This window comes from Phalacrocorax aristotelis, chromosome Z (assembly GCF_949628215.1).
Source record: "Phalacrocorax aristotelis chromosome Z, bGulAri2.1, whole genome shotgun sequence".
Taxonomy (NCBI): domain Eukaryota; kingdom Metazoa; phylum Chordata; class Aves; order Suliformes; family Phalacrocoracidae; genus Phalacrocorax; species Phalacrocorax aristotelis.
In genome coordinates, this window is record NC_134311.1 from 38,493,722 (window position 1) to 38,514,656 (window position 20,935).

Below are 20,935 nucleotides of genomic sequence, written 5' to 3' on the forward strand. Positions count from 1 at the left end.
GAGAAAGAGCTCTAAGGAGGAGTCATTCTGGGTACAAGAAAATGTCCCAACTTATTCATAAGATTTTGAAATGGTTTTGCCCCAGGAGGAGGAATTTCTAAGAAAAATGCTAAAAAGATTGTGTTCCTTCTGCTCAGGAGCCACGTTACAGAGCAGTCACACACCAGATGATCTGGCAGCCTTTCTGGGGGAAGGAGCAAACAGCAAAGGAGAACCCTGATGAGCAGATGGAACAAGCCACAAAATGGCTTTTGTGGAGTTGGCCTGCCGTATTTTTGATCCAGGTCTAAAACCAGAATGTAGAGGTCTAGGTACCACTAAAATCAGCAGAAGCTAAACAACTGTTGGACACAAGTAACATTAAAGAACTGGGACTAGGCTTAGTTTTCCCCTTTGTAAATGAGATGATGTCTCTGAGGCTGTTGTGATAATTACCTTCAATACGCAAGGTCAAAGGGTTCTGTGATAGTGGGGACCATAGAAACACTGAACTCAATTGTACACATGGCTCTTGTCATTGTTTCTGAGACAGCTAGAATTGTGTTAAGTTATTTTTCCTAAAGAGACTACAGCCAATTACAAAGAGGTAAACAGTTTATAACCTGCTCCTCAGTAGTGTGTGTTTCACAGGCTCACCAGTTAAACAGCAGAGTACAATTCATAAAAGCTGAAGCCTGTCTTGCCCAAAGCCAAGAAAAGATTCAATAAAGATGACAGGAAAGGAAAAGGAAGGTGGAGTGAGAAAGGAGAGTATCTTCTCACACTTCATTTAATAGAAGCAACACCCAGGCAAGAGTCACTCACGCTTTATTGGGTTTCCTCCACACTCTGACTTTGGGGACAAGGTTGGAGGACATTTCTTCTAGATGTCACCAAGGAATGTTGTTGTCAGAGTTGCATCAGCAAAGGCAGGTTCCTGCCTATGTAAAGCTACATGTTTCAGCTTAATTCACAGTTCATTCACAGACATAGACGTAAGTGCTGTAAGGAGAGGAAGGGGATGGAATATCTGGTCTTCTTCAGGAAGTCATGACTGACACTTCTTTTTTCCCTAGGGTGTTGTGTGCAGTTCTTATTATAGCTATTATCTGCTGGCTCATCTTTGACACAGCAAAACATGGATCCCGCCAGCTGATCTCCTTTGGTGGACTTGTGATGTATGTTCTCTTGATGTTTATCTTCTCCAAATTTCCAACCAGAGTGAGTATTTAGTCCATGTTCTATCTTTTGGGTTTTTCTTGTTCAGTGTCTCAAGAGCTATTTCCTTACCCTAGCACTAAGTTCAATAACAGTAACAGAAAACCCATGAACGTCAAAATTTAGACTTGCCAAACCCAGTGGTGTATTTAACTTCTGAGGAAGGTAATTCTGCTCTGTTATCTGACCCTCAGCAGGGACTAATGAACCTGCCACACCCCATGCTTTGCAACTGCTGTTGCCTCCAGCTGAGGAGAAAACTCACGTTCTCCAAATGCTTGGTGTTCTCCCATGGGTGCTCATTACACCTAATTGGTTTGTGTTATTCAAAAATCATCTGAATCAATTAGAGAGTGCCATCTCAGCTCTTTGTCTTGTAAATAATCAGATTCAGTATTCACAAAGCAAAGATGGTGATAGTGAAAGTGAAATGGTAAATCCATACTACCTAGCCAGGCTTTCAGCAGCTAGCTCAGATGGAGACATCCACATCACAGAGCTCTCAAATTAGGCGAGGTAACTCACACTCCAAGGCCCCTACAACCTGTTTCGGCAGCTGCTCCTATCCTGCAGTGTAGTCAGACGATGGCCTTATGTTATTTTAACAAACATCTAAAGTAAATTGTTATTTATTTAAATAACATATGGTTTCTTTATTTTTATTTTTCTGTCCCTCTAGGTTGCTTGGAGGCCAGTATTTTCAGGAATAGGGATACAGTTTACTCTTGGGCTTCTTATTCTGAGGACCAAAGTAGGGTTTGATGTATTTAACTGGCTAGGCATTCAGATCCAGGTAAGCTACTGGGCAAAAAAATTATTTTTTGTATTTCCTCTCTGTCTTGAGACTCTTACATAACAGGCAGGGAGTTCAAGGGTCTCTTTGCCCCGACATGTTTTCCCCTCTTGAGAAAAACTGGGTTCTCAGAAAGGTAATTGACTACCTGAACTGAACCTTCTCATTTCTTTTTTTGTCCATTTAAAACAAGACCATGTGGCTGATGAGTAATGGCCAGAGTGACTCAGTTTCTTAATAGCTTTACAATCTTTGGGCTGAAATTATAACTTGCATCCTCCAAACACAAAACCACTATTGTGCCAGGGCACTCATAGAAACTCTTAGACCTGGCCCAACTCCAAAGCATCCTTGCAATAAACCTGATATGCTGAAAAGATATAACAAGGCAGAATGACTGTTGTCTTCAGAGTAGCCACAGCCCTGGCCCCAGGGGCATTTCATAGTTCTCATGACATATAAGAAAATGAATTCAGCTACCGCTGGCAAAATCTACAGTTGTGAGCAGCAAAGGATCTCTGGAGTGGGGACAGGATTGATCCATAGGTGCCCCTGCAGGCAGTATGCAGGCACAATTTTTTTAAAGAAGTCCATTACTGTAAAGTAATAAATATGAGAAATCCAAAATGTAGATCAGTGAGTACCCACTGAAGGACATTCAGACTTTTCACACCAGGGATACTACTTACACAGCTGTTCTTCACAGTACAGATAATTAAGTGCATTTAAAACAAGACAGTGCATAATGTACTGCCTCTGCACGAAAGTGAAGGCACAAGTCTGACATCTGTCTGGCTGCTAATCTGCAAGCAGTGGGAGTCATCTGGGTTGTGTCACCATGTTCTCAGTCTCCCCTTTCCATCTCCACCTGAAGCAGGTCTGGTGCCCCTTTTGTTAGCTCCATATGGCTTACCATCAGTCCTGTCATTAACTCATTACTCTAGCTATTACATCTCCATTTTAAACTGTATCATTAATTGTATATGTTGGACTCAGGGGTATAAAAATGCACCACTGCATCAGAATTAAAAAGTTGAAGATTTTTTTAGATTGGGTTTTGGCTACTCCTTTCAAAACTCATTATTTCAGCCATAAAACCTCCATTTTAAATTGTATAATTTATTGAACCTATCTGCATGAGAAGGCGTGCAGAAATACACCACAGTATCAAGATTAAAAAATAAATTCCCCTGTTAGTGTACCTTATGGCCTTTATTGTGTTGGGTACTGCAGGATAATGCACCCTATGCCATTGCTTTTTATCTACATATTCTGAAGCAGCCTGCACTCTTGGCAGAGCACAGCAGAGACCCAGTCCAGCCAGACACAGTAGGTGAAGCCTGCACCAATACAGAGCACAGCAGAAACTCCTTGGACCTCAGCAGATCTCTGCAAGACAGCTAGCAATGTTTGCTTAGCTTTTGGCAAGGACACGGAGCTTATGGCCAACTTTCTTCGCTTTCTGTCCCTAGACGTTTCTGGAGTACTCTGACACAGGTGCTAAATTTGTGTTCGGTGAGAAATATACGGATCATTTCTTTGCTTTTAAGGTAAGGCAGATTTAATATATACTATGTGAGGCAGATAGACAACAGAAAAAGGAACAGTATGGCTGGAAAATAAATTCACTGTATGTCTTGTGATACCAGTGCAGTCACCAGAAAAATCTGCTAAGAGGTAAACTGTTCCTCACTGTGTGACACTCCAAACCCCAAAAAAAGCCCTTGATTTATTGCCATACACTGAGTTAGGTTACATTTATTTAGTTTAACTATAACAACATATATTACAAGTAGACAGAACTTTGGGGTATGTTTCTACAAGCAATAGGTTAAAAGGCTCTTGCCTGGTCACTGAAAGTAATATTACCTCCAGCCTATCTTCCCCACCTCTCTGTAAGTAAAGGTGCTATATCGTGCTATGCTGTCCTACCTTAAAGTTCTGTGCAGACCACTGCCTCACAGACATTGCCCCTGTAGAAGTGGAAAGCCTGGTGTTATGGTTTAGCCCCAGACAGCAATCAAGCACCACACAGCCCCCAGTCACTCCCCCTCAGTGGGATAGGGATAAGGATGAGAGGGGTAAAAGAGAGAAAACTTGTGGGTTGAGGTAAAGACAGTTTAATAGGTTAAGCAAAAGCTCCACATGCAAGCAAAGCAAGACAAGGAATTCATTCACTCCTTTCCATCAGTAGGGGGGTGTTAAGCCATCTCCAGGAAAGCAGGGCTCCATCATGTGTAACGGTTACTTGGGAAGACAGACACCACCACTCCAAATACCCCCTCCCTCCTTTCTTCTTCCTCCAGCTTTATATGCTGGGCATGACATCATATGGTGTGGGATATCCCTTTGATCAGTTGGGGTCAGCTGTCCTGGCTGTGTCCCCTCCCAGCTTCTTGTGCACCCGGCAGAGCACGGGGAGCTAGAAAAGTCCTTGACTACTGTAAGCACTACTCGGGAACAACTGGAACACCTCCACATTATCAGCTCTGTTTTTATAGCACAAATTCAAACCAGGACAGTATCCACCCTTTATTCCATACCATTTACATCATGCTCAGGTCCCACACTATCCAATACAACCTCATTAACCACGACCCCCATCCCCATCCTTGGATATAGTATAATACACAGATATCTTTCCCTAAGTCTATGGATCACCCCCGTCAAAAGTATTTAAAATGTCCACATTTAGCTCCTTCAGCTAAAACCAAACCACAGCTCTCAAACCTGAGAGGTCTTCTCATCTATTTGGAGTGAAAGTTAGAAGGACACTTGCTTACAGTTTTCACCATTCAGCACAGACAGCTGACCTTTGCTTGTCAGCTCACTGCCTCTCCAGACCCATTTCCCTACAGGCATCGTGGCTGTCCCTACTTGTGCCAGGATGTGGTTTCATCTGGGAGTCAGACGCCTCTTTGGCTAGCGCACGCTTAGGAACAGGGAGGGGAAACGGCAGGAGAGAAAAGGCAGGGGGGAGTGGAGTCACTTTTACTGAACTAAACTTTCTGCTGTTACTGCATGGCAAACTACCCCTAGAGGATCACTAAAAAATGAGAGAATAAAAGTAGAGAAACCAGCCTCATATTAACTTGTTGAAGAGCACAACGATATCTGTGAATTGCACTCTCTCCTTTCAGTGAAAAGTTCTGATCATCTAAATTGAGTTTCCAAACCTTTATCAAAATTGCTGATAGTACTAACTCTCCTCTAGAAAGGCACAGCTTCTATTTACTGCAAAGGTCTGAACTAACAAAGTGGTTTGTTCTTTTGCATTCTGTTCTTTGCTTTTATTTATAATGCATTATGCCCTCAGTTGAACACACATAAAATCTTCCTCGTGTTAGTGGTACTGTTTTAACTGTAAATTATCTGTCTGCCAAATTTTGTACCTTTGGGAGGATTTTTCTTTCTATTGTATACTAGCATAGAAATGCTGAGATCCTGTGCATTTAACATACTTGAGAATCAAGTGATATTAATTTTATTCAGGATGAAAAAAACATTTAATAACCCATCAGACAGTGAGTTAGGCATTCATGCAATTCTTTTAAATTATATGTTTAAGGAAAACATTTTTCCTTCAGCCTCCACTGAAAGATACTTATATTCACTTCTTGTATTTAATAAGTATACACCTGTGAATGTGTTTTTAAGCAGATTCTGTCTCTGCGTACAGTTACAGAGCTTTTGAATACTCCACATTGGCATTACAATCAATGTTATAAACAGAGCAGAATAAGATAAGATTTTTCTATGGTGTGTTATTAAAAGGCAGCTAAGGAAGGTCCTTGATAACTGTGAAACCAAGTCAGCTACAATCCCAATCAGAATCTCTTCATCTTCTGCTTATATAGAAGTCTAAACTGCATTTTTTTAAACATAAACACAGAGAAGCTGAGGTCTGTATTCTACACCACAGTCCCATTAATGTATTTCTGTTTATGGTTTTCAAAGTCTACAGATGTACATATCCAAGTCTTTGTAGATGCCATGGCCCAGTAAATGTTTGAGCTGACTTAAACATGTCTATAAACTAAGCCATATAATGTTAAACTAGACAGTATCAAAACTATTGCAATCCTGTTAGAAAGCTGTGTAGATACATGAAAAATAGTTAATTCCAGCACAAACATAAACAAGGAGTCTAGAAGGTTAAAATTTTTACAGCATAAGTGTAAACTTAATGATATGTTTTCAATACCTTTAAGCGTGTCTCCAATTCAGTGGCTTACAGAATCAAGGAAAGGAAAACCACTCTAGAAGTGTTAATGGTTTTGTGTTTCCAAATCAGGTCCTGCCAATTGTGGTTTTCTTCAGCACAGTAATGTCTATGCTTTACCACATTGGATTCATGCAGTGGCTTGTTGGAAAGGTATGACGTTTTTGCCAGTAGGTACTCATTTACCTGGTATGGGACAGTTCTTGAACACATGCAGCTGAACTGCAGCATTGGCTCTGACCAAGGTACTCAGAGGTAGACATATGAAAAGTAGTTGTTTATTTTTAATCTGGAAATTGTTCCACATGTTACCACCACATTTGTGATGCACACATGGCACACTTTCTTTCCCTCAATCTGGTTTTATTGCTAATGTCATAGTAATTGTTACATTTGCCTGGTTAGCTTTAGCATCCCTCAGATGCCATACTTGCTTAAATCTTCCTTTCTGCCTGCCCCTCTCCCAGGCCCAAAGCGCAGGATGGAGGTTATATCACAAACAGTGGATTTCTGCTTTTTATTAAGGTATCCCAAGGATCCTAACACAGATCCCCAGAATAAGATCAGAGGCTGGTTCCTCACCCCATGCTCTAAGTGTTCATTTCTGTCAGGTCCTAGGTCCCATGCCAGTGTCCACTAAGATAAGACCAAGTCCACAGAAAGACCACATCCTGCCCTGTCTGCCAGTGAACTTACCATATGAGGGAAAAGATCTTGCATGATTGTAGTTAAACCTTATATGAAGATGCCCTTAAAAAGTCCTTTGCCCTCCTTATTAACAGGATTGTTATGTAAGCACCACAAGCCTCACCTAGCTGAAATAGTTTGCTAAAATTTCTACGAGGCATTTTAGCCTTAGTCTAAATTTCACATTTTTTTTCCTTTGTATGATCCAGGTCCCTTCGGATAGGTACATAAGTAATAAGGACACATCAAAATATCTGCTTTGATTAATTTAGTTTAACAATTTAGCGCCCAGGAGGAGCCTGGAATACTCTCAATTCTCTTAAATTAGTTCCCCTCTGGCTTGATTCAACACACTACTATTAAATGAATGTGCCATATCTTGAAGCTGAAATCATTAACTCAGGAAATATTACAAGGTGCCTCAGAAATCACACACTGGCATGATTAATTCAAGAACTGCGTGGAATAGACGGATGTTGTATTTTTGTTTTCTTTTTAAATCATTTTAGGTTGGTTGGATAATGCAAATATTCATGGGGACAACTCCTGTTGAGTCTCTGGTAGCTGCAGGTAACATATTTGTGGGACAGGTGAGTTGGAGCATAGAAAAACATGCTAGCACAGGATTACTGAATACTGTGAAATATTGTTGCTCAGCATTTGTGTATTAAAAAAAAATTATGATTTCATATAAAGCTAGGACTCCAGTACAGCAGGACTGGTGGTTGATTTCCAGAATTCCAGTACACTCGTATGTTGGCAGTGATGCACAATGGGGCGGGTTTTGGGAACCTACATATATACATATACACACACATATATATATATACACACACACACATATATATAAAAACATATATAATATAAAATTATATATATTTATATTATATATAATATATAAATATATATATTTATATTACATATAAATATATAAACATATACATATGTTTTCCAAGTGGAAAGTCAAGCATAGTCAAGCATAGATCTCCCTTAAAATGACTACCAGAATACTGCAAGGCTATGAATAAAAAACAGTTTCAGGCTTTTTTCAATTGAAAAGCCAAATGGGATGTGAAGAGGGCACATGGGGCAGGCCAGGGCAGGAGAGACAGACAAGGCAGAAAACTAAGATCCAGGGCTGGCTGTGGAAGACCTTAGCCAAAAAAGCATTAGGCAGAGTCTAACAGTCCACTTTAATGGGAAATCCATTGAAGTCACACTACAGCAGTGTCTGTCCCAGGCTTCAAAGCAATGTGGAAAGATCATCAAGTAACATCCAAACCCAAAAGTGACATTAGCGCATCAGTTGTTTAGCAGTTGTGCATCAAGGTATCACACTGCTTCAGCATTTAAACTAGTATTTCTGCATGACACTAGCTCCAGGGCATGCTCACACACATGCCAGAGCTGTTGAGAGCTTTAAGCTGCCCATAGTGACTGTTATGCGTGTTTCACTTGACACACAGGCTTACTTGCAGCTCAGACCTGTGGCTGTCCCTAACTCAATGTAAAGTGGATTAGGATTTCTTGGCAATTTCACTGGGCCTTTGGGGGAGATGGTAAATCAGCAAGAATTGTCTTCAGACAAGATGGTTGTTGGTACAATTTTCCTTCTTGGGGTAAAAAAAACCCCAACCTATTAATATTTAGAGCTCTCATTAGCACTGAGATTAACTAGTCAAAGACACGTAAGAAAGTGTAATGTAGCCACTCATTTTTCTGCCCTATTAATAAAAGAAACCTCTGAGCATTTATTATGAAGTTCTTGATTTGGTGTTTGTTTTTCACTTCCAGACAGAGTCTCCTCTCCTGGTACGGCCATACCTACCATACATCACCAAATCTGAACTCCATGCAGTCATGACAGCTGGATTCTCAACTATTGCTGGAAGTGTCTTAGGAGCATATATTTCTTTTGGGGTAAGATGGGGAAAGAGAACTGGAAACTATGGTGTTTTTCTGAAATCCTATAAGTATAGAAGCCCAGCTAAAATGCTTTGGAAGTATACCTGAGTCATTCCCATTTTTTTTTTCTGAAGAAATTAACCACAAAAATTATCTGTCTTCCGACAGTAAAAATGACGCCAAAACCTGATCCTGAAGGTATGATTAAGTACCACAAACCTCTACCTAAGTAATACAAAGAAAATTCCTGCCATAGTTGTAAGGAAACAGCTGATTTCTATACTTACCTACAGTCCAGATGACCTGATATGTGGAATATACTAACTCACCAACCCTCCCACTTTTGTGACAATGATATAGATAAAGTCCTTCAGGAACAGTTGCTAGCTGTATGCGCCTAAAAAGTTGTGACTGAGGTTCAAGTGATGCTGTACAAACACAGGTAGTAAATGTCTTCTCTGCTAAGGGATTAGCAGCACAAATTCAGAAAAGCAGGACTGAAGACATGATTTATGATCAGGGTCACTGGGGGATGGTTGATAAATATATCAGGTCCATATCTGAACAAAATACAGTGGAGAGGCAGAGGCAAAAAGGGAGGATTGGCCAAAAAGACCAAGCAAGTAAGAGAAGAAAAGGAGGGATGAAAATACTGCAGAAGTTAGAAGTTTTTTTTCAAACACAACATTAAGGGGAAAAAACCAATTTTCTGCTGCTGTAAGGCATACGGGGAGTGTTAAGGAAGATCGGCTCTCACTGACCTGGTCCGCTACTGTTACACCTAGCTGCACTCAATGGGCCTGGGGGGTTTGTTTCTTCTGGCGTCTGGCTTGCCACTAGTGAGGAATGAAGCAGTTTGCCTCTTGGAAAGATTCCTCCTTATTTTTTGCTCCTTAGATTTTCCTGTCTCCAGTTGGCTTTCTCCTGTATTGCTCAATCTTTTTGGTATGAGCAATGTGAACTTTTTAATGACCACCTGTAGAAAAGTCATCCAATCATCTAATAATTTTAATTGCTTTCCTCCATTTTTGTGCCTGATGTGGTTATCACAGCATATTTTCTGTCATCTGGAATTCTAGGTTTCCGCCTCTCACCTACTGACTGCTTCTGTCATGTCAGCACCAGCATCATTAGCCACCTCTAAACTATTCTGGCCTGAAACTGAGAAGCCTACAGTAACTCTAAGGAGTGGCCTACAAATGGCAAAAGGGTAAGGTGATCTAGGCTCTATTTAATAGTAATACTTATGCAAAAATGAAATTTGGGTAACTCCTCACACATAAGCTTTAGGGTTAGTATATGGTAGATGTGCAAGCAGTAAGTTAATTACACGCCAATATACCCCAAATGTGTAGTTTGTGAATTCAGGTGCAGCGTGCCCCATTAAGATGTTCGGAGGTATCACTAGCCATTAGGACAGGCACAGAGATGCCAAGGACCTGGGCCAGACAATAAACCCTCCAAAGAAAGAGGGGAAAGCCTACCTGAAGTGAGGCAGCAAGAGGTATTTGCTGTTGCTGTCTTCACTTTGTAACAAATGTTAAATGCAACCATAAAAAAGCAAAGGCGGAACAACCATTTCAATGATAGCAGTGAACTTGTTTTCCATCTTCAGGGAGATTCACTTGCCTTAAGAATGACGGGCAAAGCAAAAAGGCTTGTAAGGAGCTGTTCCTGAACAGGCTGGGCATCTCTCTAAGGGCTGCCTGCAAGAAGAGCAGTGCTCATTACCCCATCCGAGTGGTGCCACAAGCAGTCACAGTACTGAGATCTGATCCAGAGCTTTCCCAACCCAAAATGTGCCAGAATTCATCCTCAGGGCACCAAAAGCATACCCTCCCAGTGGCTCCCATGAGGATCAAATGAAAAAACCTACTCCACATCATCATTATTTTCCCTGTGAGTGAGCAGACAGCTTCACTAGTAGATTTCTGATTAAGTCCATGTAACATTTAGTTCTATGATTTGTTCTTTAATTAAAAAATATTCATACTCTGGGTTTTTTTTTTCATTGATAAAGTGAATCAAAGAACCTGCTGGAAGCAGCCAGTCAAGGTGCCTCTATCTCCATCCTGCTGGTGGCAAACATTGCTGCGAATCTGATTTCCTTCCTTGCTCTGCTGGCTTTCCTTGACTCAGTCCTGTCTTGGGTGGGCAATATGTTTGACTATCCACAGCTGAACTTTGAGGTATGGTCTTCAGTGGCTTTATGCAGCTTATATACATGCATAATTTGTCTTTCTTAAATTAAGTGCCTGTGTGATTTTGTTGTGAGTTTGGTTTGTTTTAATATGATCTAAAAATTTATATTTTTATATGCATGTTCTTGAAAAATATCTTTACAGCCAAAGGAAAATGGTTGCCACGTAAATATTACTGTATCCATTAGTCCACGTAGAATTTCCCTCTGTGGTGCTCTTGCTAACCAGCAGAGTGGGTTTACAGAGCATTGTATGCTAATATGTGCCTCCTCTGACTTGGCAGTGCAGCAGATCTGTTGGTTACACACTTGCTAAGCCATTAACATCCCCTCAGCACAAACAATAAAGTGGCTTTACCTTCAGAAAGCCCTATCAAGTCCTTAATGCTCACTAGCTTCACTTAGATAAGGTCACTGGGGCAAGGCCCAACTGGTCTGAACCCACACTTACTCAATACCACTTAGTTCTCAACACAATTAAATTGTAAAACTGCACCCAAAACACTCAGCTGAGCAAACAGGTTTTAAACAAGACCTCTTTTTGAACCTAGGTCAGTACATAATTTTTGACCCAATGCCAACTGTCTTGTTTCAATGGTTTTGGGCTTTTTGTTTTGCAAGCTCCTAATAAAAGTGCCATGTGAAGCACGGATATAACATTGTGATAAAGGTGCTGCAGAATGAATAGACACTCACAACAGATGTGGCTTCAGCCATGTGAAGATATTACCCTGCATAGCTTCCACAGGTTATCCTGCTGCAGACACCCACAGCAGAGCAAAGGCACAAGTATGCATATGTCAGCCACCCTCATGCAAGCACTGGTACTTTAATAACCGCTGGATGCAGTAAGATTTTGATAGATAGATAACCCGCAGGGAGCTGAGACCCACAGACACATTGCATTCAGTCATCCATCCGTTTTGAGAGACACTAACCTCTAGTCTTTTGTGGGCAGAAAAACCAACCAGGAATAGTAACTGCTTAAACACCTTGGTTACATTCACTAAAGAGAATCTGACCAAACCCTTTCACAGCTGGAGCTGTTTTCTCTCTTATATAAAAATAAGCTACGCTGTGATACGGGATTTTAGAAAAATTTGAATAAAACTTTTAATGCTAGGAAAAATAGTACAGCTTTAATTATGTCACAGGTTTTATGCAGAGACATTCTTTTTTTATGCTAGTTGGAGTCCAATAACCTGGTTAATTATGTTCATTAATATATTTGATTTAATCAGCGGAAGAACCAGATTTCTCAATTCTCTTATCAGTTCTTTCAACTGAATCCTGCTTATTTGCAGCCCAATCTGAAGCTATTGTTGGGGAAAAAAGGCCCAGAAACTTTTGTTTTACTGTAGGTGTAATATTAGGGACATACTTAATTACTTTGTTAAACTTCGATTTAGCCTAGTCTTTTAAAAATTACTCAGGCATACCTTACTTTTAAAAACCCTCAGTCTCCCAGACATGTTGGCAGTAAAAATTCAAGGCCAATTTTCCTCTGCTGAAATAAAACCATCCTTATTTTAAGTTTAGACTACTTATCACATGCCATTGTTCTTTGACCAACCATATCTTTTGATCTGCTTTGTCTTATATATTTTGCAGAACATTTGTGCTTATGTCTTCATGCCATTCTCTTTCATGATGGGGGTAGACTGGGAAGACAGTTTTATTGTTGGTGGACTACTGGGTTACAAAACTTTCTTCAATGAGTTTGTAGCTTATGAGCACCTCTCAAAACTGATTCACAACCGAGAACAGGGTGGGAGCATGTACATTAATGGAGTGAAACAGTATATGACTGTAAGTAACATTTTCTGTTCTACAGATTTATTGGATCTAATACTTTTCTGCTGAAACTCACCTTATTTTTTAATATTGGCATATGGGATAATGGTGGCATGTTACTCCTAAGTGTTTTTTTCAGTGACGGAGTTAAATTATGAAAATGTAGCATTGCTTTGTGAGGCTCCCATGACTGCCATCACACTAGCTATCTCAAACAAACATAGCAAAAGAAATGCATAGTTTTGGGGAACATGCAATGTCCCACAGGACGCTGCATGTAAGAACAAGGCTGTCTTGAAGATGAGTTTCTTCTTACCTCATTCTTAGCTAGCACTTCCCTATGAGATACTCTCCCAGGAAAATCCTGGGCAAGAACTGGAGGATCCTCCTGCCTGCAGAGGGTTTCGCCAAGCATTAAGCTCCATGAAAGGCATTCAGCAAGTTTTATCTGATGGCATTTAAGATATTGCTGGCACACCTCTGCTGGAGGTTATTGTCCCCTGTGCAGATGGCAGATGCCATACACCTTCCTTGCCTCACTGAGTCCAACCAGTTTTTTTCAATTGCCAATGTAAGTTAGCTTGCCTGGGGATTTCCAGCCAAAGCCTGGGCCCACCTTTCACTCACATGTCCACCCAGATTCATCCAACAGGATACATAATTCGTACTACAACTCACTCAGGAAGAAGCCTAGAGGATGGCAATACAAAGGGCATGCTAGGTGTGTACACAGGGGCAAAGAGCATTCAGTGATCAAGGCTGACCTTTGCAGCCATGATTGCTCCCCCATCCACATGCACAGCCCATGCTGAATTTGTCCTCATTCTAAACACAGGCAACGAAAACCATGATAACTGGCATTATGCCTTCACTGCCCTTCTTCCTCAAATCAAGACAAATTGCCACTGTAGAGGACCCTTAACTAGGAAGCATCCTTTTGTACAGCTTTTAATCTTCATTTAATCTGGTGCGATGGTGTGGATACCTACCTTAAATAAAAAACTAAAAACATGTTCCTGACCGCCTGCGTTCCATATTACCAGAACATATTTCATGAGTGGAGGTAGAAAGCCAGACGGTCTGATCAAATACACACTTGCTGGAGCATCCATTACTAGTGCTCCTGGAATTTTTGGAAATAGGATCCTGGGCTAGAGGGACCTTTGATCTGCCCTGCTGTAGTCATGCTACGTTCTGCAAGAGGAAGATGGCTCTGAACTGCTGAATGAGGGAATGTTTTTTCCTTTAATCTGGAAGTCAGCCTTAAAATTTGGATCCTGACAACTGTATTTCAACTGTTTTTTTTCATAAGATGTTGGATAGGACTTCCACGTTCACTTCTAGTGTCTATATAGAGCTGTATAAGTTTCCATGGTAAAAAACCCTGAGATATAAAAATAATTTTGATTCATTACACTAGTAGAAATTGCCAGGTAACCATTTTAATTATGGCACAACAGTTCAGGTGAGAGTGTGCTTGATTTCCACTTTTAATTCCTCTTCAGCTTCAGAACTCTAATACATAAGGCCACTGATATTCAGTCAGAGGGAGCAAACAAGCGGTCTTCTGAACTCACTCACCTGAGTCAGTAATAGCACGGCTTCCTGTTTTCAGAGCTAGGAAAGTGCAAATGAAAGCAGGGAAATCACAGTACACAGAGCCTTTTCTAGGAAAAGCAGGTAGACTGGGTACTTGGAAAGCATTTTCCTGCATATGTGCAGAGTGATTGAAAATACCTACAAATTGGTTTTCATAAAACAGGAATGGAAACAGAGAAACTTCTAATAAACAGGAAACCTACTAGAACACTCACTCAGGCATCTTCAGCTCAGGCCTAAAACACAGTAAATAGGAGTTCAGAGATGCCATTTGCTGAAATGTGTTGCCTCCTTTCCCAAAATGGTTGAACTACATTTGTTTCAAGGTCTGCAAGGTTTGTAGCCTGATTTCACCCCAAGTCATTCTGGGTCCTGTGAGGTGTCCCTCCCTCCATGGGGGCAAAGGCCAGCCCAACCTTGTCTCTGCTCTGAGGTCCAGGCTGAGCTGGTGTTTCCCAAGGGAAGGAAGGTTGATGAAGTCAGGAATGAAATAAGCTGCTAATGGGGATTCCAAAATTATAAGGTCCCTCTGCCTGCTACCACATCAAAGCACCCACTCTCTAGGAGACCCCTTTCCCTTTTTATCCTGGGCATGGGGTGGAGCATGCACAGAAAAGATGTGCATATGGAGCCCTCTGCTTGTTCAGGGACAAAGAAGTAAGGGATACATACCAAAACTTGAGGTTTCAACAGTTTATAGAAGCAGTCCAGCTATGAACAACATGCTGAGTTAAAGCTCTCTGACTCATACCTTCAAAAACCAGCAGCTAAATTGCCACTAGTAATGTAAGAACTACTTTTTGTCCTTAATTACTAGTACTCAATTCAACAAGGCACAGCAATATACATGCAAAATAAAACCATCATATCCTTTGAGTCTTCACACTGGCAGTGGGCATGAAAGCCTGCAACTTTCAGCAAGACAGTAAGCCTACGTTGCAGAAAGCCGCAGGCTGGGGCAGCAACCAAGCAAAAGAGAGTGTTTTCAGTACTTGGATCCCTGATCCACAATGCATGTTTTCAGACCTCTAAACCAGCATGAGCTCTCTCAAACCACTCAACAGGGTGTGTGTTTGTTTTCCAGGTTCGCTCTGAAGCCATTGCCACCTATGCTCTTTGTGGGTTCGCCAACTTCAGCTCCCTGGGACTGGTAGTAGGAGCCCTGAGTAAGAACACCTCTCATGGACAATTTATTTGGCAAGCAAATCCCAAAGAAAACACTCAAAGGAACAGGCTATGGGTGAAGCTTAGCAGCATTATGGGTTGAGCAGCTGCTCTGCCAAGAGACAGCACCCAGCTGTGCATGAAAGGGCTCCCAGAGGGATGCAGGCTTTGGCGTGGAAGTACTGGGAGAGGGGCTGAGGGGAAGGGGACCAAGCCCTGCTGATAGGCCTCCCTGTCCAGCCTTCACACTACAAGCCAGAGCTACTACAGCCCCTGGGCTTCAGGAGGAGCAAACCAACCCTGTATCCTGCTGGTTTGAAAGACAAAGTTGGCTGTTTACTGTAAAAATGTCACATATATGCAGTAGGCTTATAGTGAAAGAAAAATAAAAGGCTTTTTGAATCTTAAGGTAAAAAGGAAAATTTAAGAACCATCTGGGTTCCTCACTGGGCAGCCAGAATTGCTGGCAGCCGCCTTTACCCTGGACCCCAGGTGGGCTCTGCGGTGCCAGCAGTGGGGCAGCACGGAGGAGCAGGACCCAGCCACGGGGCCAGACCTCGGTGCCTGGGGTTTGCATCTGAAAGTGCCATCGGCCAGCACAGGCGTGCCAGCTGCCAAAACAAACAGAAGTCACCATTTTATGCACAAGCCACCTTCTTAACAGAAGGAGCCAACATTGGCACTAGGCCTTCAAATGGTCTGCTAAAAATATATTATTTTCCATCCTTGTTTCTGCTGGTTCAAACTGCAGGGAGGGAATTTGCTCTTGCGGTGGTAGAGCTGGCAGGTTCACCTTCTTTATATCTATATGTATTTACGTTTGACACACTCTTTAATTTTCTCCCTAGCAACCCTTGCTCCCTCCAAAAAAAAGGAAATAGCTGGTGGTGCTTTCAGAGCAATGATTGCGGGAACTGTTGCCTGTTTCATGACAGCCTGTGTTGCAGGTACCGTACCCAGGTTTGGTGTCTCTTACAGTCAGTGACCACAGGGTGGCAGTGCCTCGGCACGATGGAAGCGGCTGGGCAACCCCTGTTACTCAAACGCTAGTATTTTCGGGTTTGGCAGGATTAAAAGTCAACATGCGACGAAAGGTTCCTGAAAAACTGGAATATGAAAAGATTTATTTTCTTCCTTCCATTATGTCTTTTTTTTGTTTTGTTTTGTTTTGTTTTGTTTTGTTAGTCTGTGTGTAACACGTGGCTCATGAACAAAGCAAGTCATAGATGATTTACAATCCCTCCACACTGCTGGCTACAGAAATACAGAAGTAATTATGGAGCAGAAATGGAGAATTGAAATGAAAGGGAGGTGTAACAGAGAAGGAGCAAGGAGGAAGCTGAATAACTTTTTCCCTTAATGTTAAATTGATATTTTTGGCTCACAGTATTCCCACCGAACATTTAAGTTAATGAAACTGTCCAAAGGTGGGACTCAGGAGCAGATCCTTAATTTCAGTCTCACCTTCAAGCTGAGTAAAGAGTCACAATGCAAAGGCCATGTTAGGGACGAAATTAAAAAGATCATGATATTAATGAATCAAAATATTAATTAATTGACCAGATATGATTCAGCAGGTAAAATTTATCCCCAGTATGTAACAATCCCTTTCCCAGCTTTCTTTTCTGAGCATGTGATATTCAGAATTGCATGACGAAGGTTAAAGCACTCATTTGCCTCCAAGTGAAGAAAGATCTTGGTGGTTTATGTAGCTGAAAAATGTCTGTTTCTACCACAGCTTCCCTATCCTTTGAGTTCACTGCAGCAACAGAAACATACACATTTTAAGGATAAGCCCACACTGAAGGTTATAGAACTAGTACACTTGAAATGTCATTAGTCTCACAGCCTTCCATAATATTTTAATACATGACACTACTCTGTATAACCGAGGAATCAGAAAGTCTTAACTAAAATGTCTCATTTCACAATCCTGGCCTTAAGAATAAAATTGTGAACAGCAACTGGGAAATCCTTCCAAAACAATGAAATCTGCTTTGGAAAGAAAATTACATGCCACCCACTCCTGCCATGACAAATGGTTTCCTTGTGCCCAGAAGAAGGTAAAAGAGCCAAGCAATTTCTACTACCCAAGTTAAGATAAGAACATATTAAAAATGTCTGCAAGTTCCACAACACTACGTACAAGACGGAGCTGTCACTTCCATATTTTCCTGTCTCCATTACTGGAATGAATACTGACATTACTACTTGTAGGAAATGTTGGAGGACATCTAGCAAAGCAAAGATAAAGAAACCATAACTAATTCCATTTTAAAAACAAGAAAAGGTCCTGTATTCACTTGCTCTGCTATAAATGGAACATAACTCCATTTTAGTTAATGAAAGTACACTAGCCCAGCAGTGAGAAAGCCATTTACATACCTTTTTAGTTGCATTAAAAGAGGCAGAAAACCAAACTGGTCTAAGGGTAACAGTCTAGCATAGTTTAATTTCTACATATAAAAAAATGTTTATGGTCAGTCCTTGATCCAATTCGGTAAAATTATTCATATTTTTAAAAAATCCCACAGTTCAAGCGTTTTAATCTTGCACCTTTACAGAACCATCTCAGAGGGTGATTTCGTGTCAGGCAGAATGTTTCGTCTGAACATGCCCCAGTGACTGACATCTCCAAGTCTTATCTTGCTCTTCATTAATCATTAAGAAAATTGTTACTTACTTCACAGGAATACTGATTGTCCCTCGTCTGGAAGTTCCTTGCCCCATCTTATTAGGAAATACCTTCAACTCCACAGAATTCCCTGCCAACAGCACAGAGCTAGTTGAATGCTGCCAGCAACTCTTCACCAGGTATTGAGAAACTCTTTAGCCTTCTGTCAACATAGCTTAGGGAGCTCACATATTCTCTCAAAGCCTAATTTTATTTTTTGTATTTGGCTTTTTTCTTAGACGTCTGCTTTCCATGAACTTGCATCTTTTAAATAAATAAATATATTAATACTGCTGGATTGCTTTCCTTTTCTTGGGCATTTCTCTGTTACATATCAAACAAACAAAACCAACAGAGGACTCAAAATGTCTTTGTCCAAACATGAGCTTCCTGGAAGGCTAAAGATAGATTATTGTGTAAAGATTCAGTGGTCTAGCTCAGGCTCAACTCAAATGTTAAAAAAAAATAAATAAAATATTTGAACTAACATAAAGTTAACATAGTATCTAGGGGATAACTCCAGCTAAAAAAGCCATAATCTTCTGCTGTCTATGAATCTGGCTGAAGATAATAGTAAGCATGCCTTTTTACATACAAAACTTTACACATGTTTGAAGTAGAAAAATATTCTGAGGTAAATTGTTTTTAATAATTCTCTATCCAAGATAGAGAAGAAAGAAATAATGATATTAAATAAGGAATATATTCAGACATATTTAACACTATGTCACAAAGAAGGAAAGTTTTATTTAGATTATGGCAAGAAGCTTTTAAATTTGTCCTAATGTGCTGCTTTTTTCCTTTTTCACAACTAATTGCTTTAGAAATAAATACTGTAATTAATCTTTTCCATATTATCAAAAACAGAAGAACTTAATCCTTCTTTTCACGTTCCTTTTAGCAAAGACGGTGCTCTAAGATCGAGCACTTGTTTACAACAAAACCATACAATGTAAATGTAACAGTGATGTTGCTGTAATCTAACCTGCAAGCATTCTCTCGGCAAAATCCTGAAATGGGGAAATTTTTCAGAATTATTTTGATTTCACTGGCTTTCTCTTCACACCCCTCATTTAACTAAAACAGGGTTTTTGTGTGTGTAGTGGACAGGTATCTTGTTACATCTTCTTAATATCAAGACTTGTGGCAACTTGAAATTTCTTATGATGTTTAACTCCTCATGTTAGGAATCAAAATTCTAATTCTAACTTCAGGTGGGGTTTTTTTCTGTATTATTCTTTTGACACATATATTTTTTCCTTCCATGCCTTGGCATAAAATGTAGCTTTGAATATGGACATATACAATATGAAAGGTGGCTTTATTTTTATGGTAATATGTTTAGATGTTAACTTTTCACAAAAATGTAATATAAAAAGAATTATTCATGTTGGTATCAGGATCACCATCTTCTGCCTGAAACTCAGCACCTGTGTATCACTGCAAGGAATTTCTGTTCTGGCAACTTGATGTTCCAGATTAGTTTACTGTAACATTGAACAAGTGTCAAGACCCTTTTGCACACTAAAAGTCATCTATGGCATTGGGTACATTCCTTCCTTCATATGCCTTCATCACTCTGACTTTTCCTTATCACACTAATTTTAACTCTACCCGGTTGCTGCAAAGACAAGAACTTGCTCTGGTTTTACCTGAATCAATGTTAAGCAAATCTTCAAAGTTGCAAAAATCTTGAATAATGAAGTGAAACTCTCAATCATTTCAGTTATTAGGGAAGATATACCCAAGGCACAAGGACTTTATACAGAAAACCAGGCATCATCCCGATAAAAAGGGAGAATATCTGGTCATGGCAGATGGCTGGTGTTTGGAAAGTCTTCTCTCTGTTTCATTTCTCATTAAAATTTTAACACATTTAAAGTTGCTTTGAAGAAAGCATGTGTGTGTCTGTCTGTGTGTGCGTGCATCTGTATGGGTATGTGCATATGTATGCGTATATACATATACTACCTATACATACATATATAGATAGATATGTGTATATATATTCCCATAAGAGAAAAGGAATATATCTGATTTCTGCTTTTATCTCCTTCCTCAGTGTAAATCATTCACAAGAGATCTTCCTTGGAAGAAACTACAGCCTGAGTTCCTGGGAAGGATGTTGCCAAATACTGAATCAAACTGCTTTCCATTGCACTTGGATCAATCCTTAATTTTGGGGGGTATAGATCATAAATAAGAGCTGTGTTCCTTGGTAGAAAGGTAATAAAATATCCTTTTCCACAACAAGTGTGAAATCCCCTGCCGCAACCTTTATTTTCCATCTCTTACCAGACCAATTCCTCTGACTTGGTTGGAATTATTCATAAATTAAACTGGGATAAATGCAAGACACCTCTTGCTGCAGATCTCATCTCCTATTACAGATTAGAAGGAGAAGATTTCTGACTCTGATTCTCCTGATTTCATTTCTACCCTGAAACTGATGAATGTATAGAATTAAACAGAGGATTTACAGAAAGTTGTGAAATAGTATTTATACTTGCCATCCATTCCTAATAGTATTTCTGCTCTTTTTGATACTGAAGAAGCATTTTGCTGCATGAAGATAAATGACTCTTCTCATAAATCTCTGCACATTTCTTCTGGTAACTATGGCTGCAGGTGAACTGACCTGCTAATGTGGTGCACCTCACCAGCTTGGTCACTGAAGCACGCAAAACAGGGACTAGCCAC

The 20,935-nt window shown here is 40.4% G+C and overlaps 1 protein-coding gene across 2 annotated transcripts in view; it reads left to right on the forward strand.

The window, feature by feature from the left end:
- Nucleotides 1-20,717, forward strand: part of SLC28A3 (solute carrier family 28 member 3) — a 37,715-nt gene extending 16,998 nt beyond the window's left edge. For both annotated transcript variants that reach the window (XM_075078433.1, XM_075078432.1), the window contains 13 exons: nt 1,056-1,200; nt 1,877-1,990; nt 3,463-3,540; nt 6,285-6,365; nt 7,409-7,489; nt 8,694-8,819; nt 9,884-10,014; nt 10,825-10,993; nt 12,616-12,813; nt 15,482-15,563; nt 16,410-16,508; nt 18,252-18,375; nt 20,298-20,717. In XM_075078433.1, the coding sequence (XP_074934534.1) occupies nt 1,056-1,200; nt 1,877-1,990; nt 3,463-3,540; nt 6,285-6,365; nt 7,409-7,489; nt 8,694-8,819; nt 9,884-10,014; nt 10,825-10,993; nt 12,616-12,813; nt 15,482-15,563; nt 16,410-16,508; nt 18,252-18,375; nt 20,298-20,412 (1,543 nt within the window). In that variant the 3' untranslated portion in view covers nt 20,413-20,717. The remainder of the gene's footprint in view (nt 1-1,055; nt 1,201-1,876; nt 1,991-3,462; nt 3,541-6,284; nt 6,366-7,408; nt 7,490-8,693; nt 8,820-9,883; nt 10,015-10,824; nt 10,994-12,615; nt 12,814-15,481; nt 15,564-16,409; nt 16,509-18,251; nt 18,376-20,297) is intronic.
- Nucleotides 20,718-20,935: the final 218 nt, after the last annotated feature.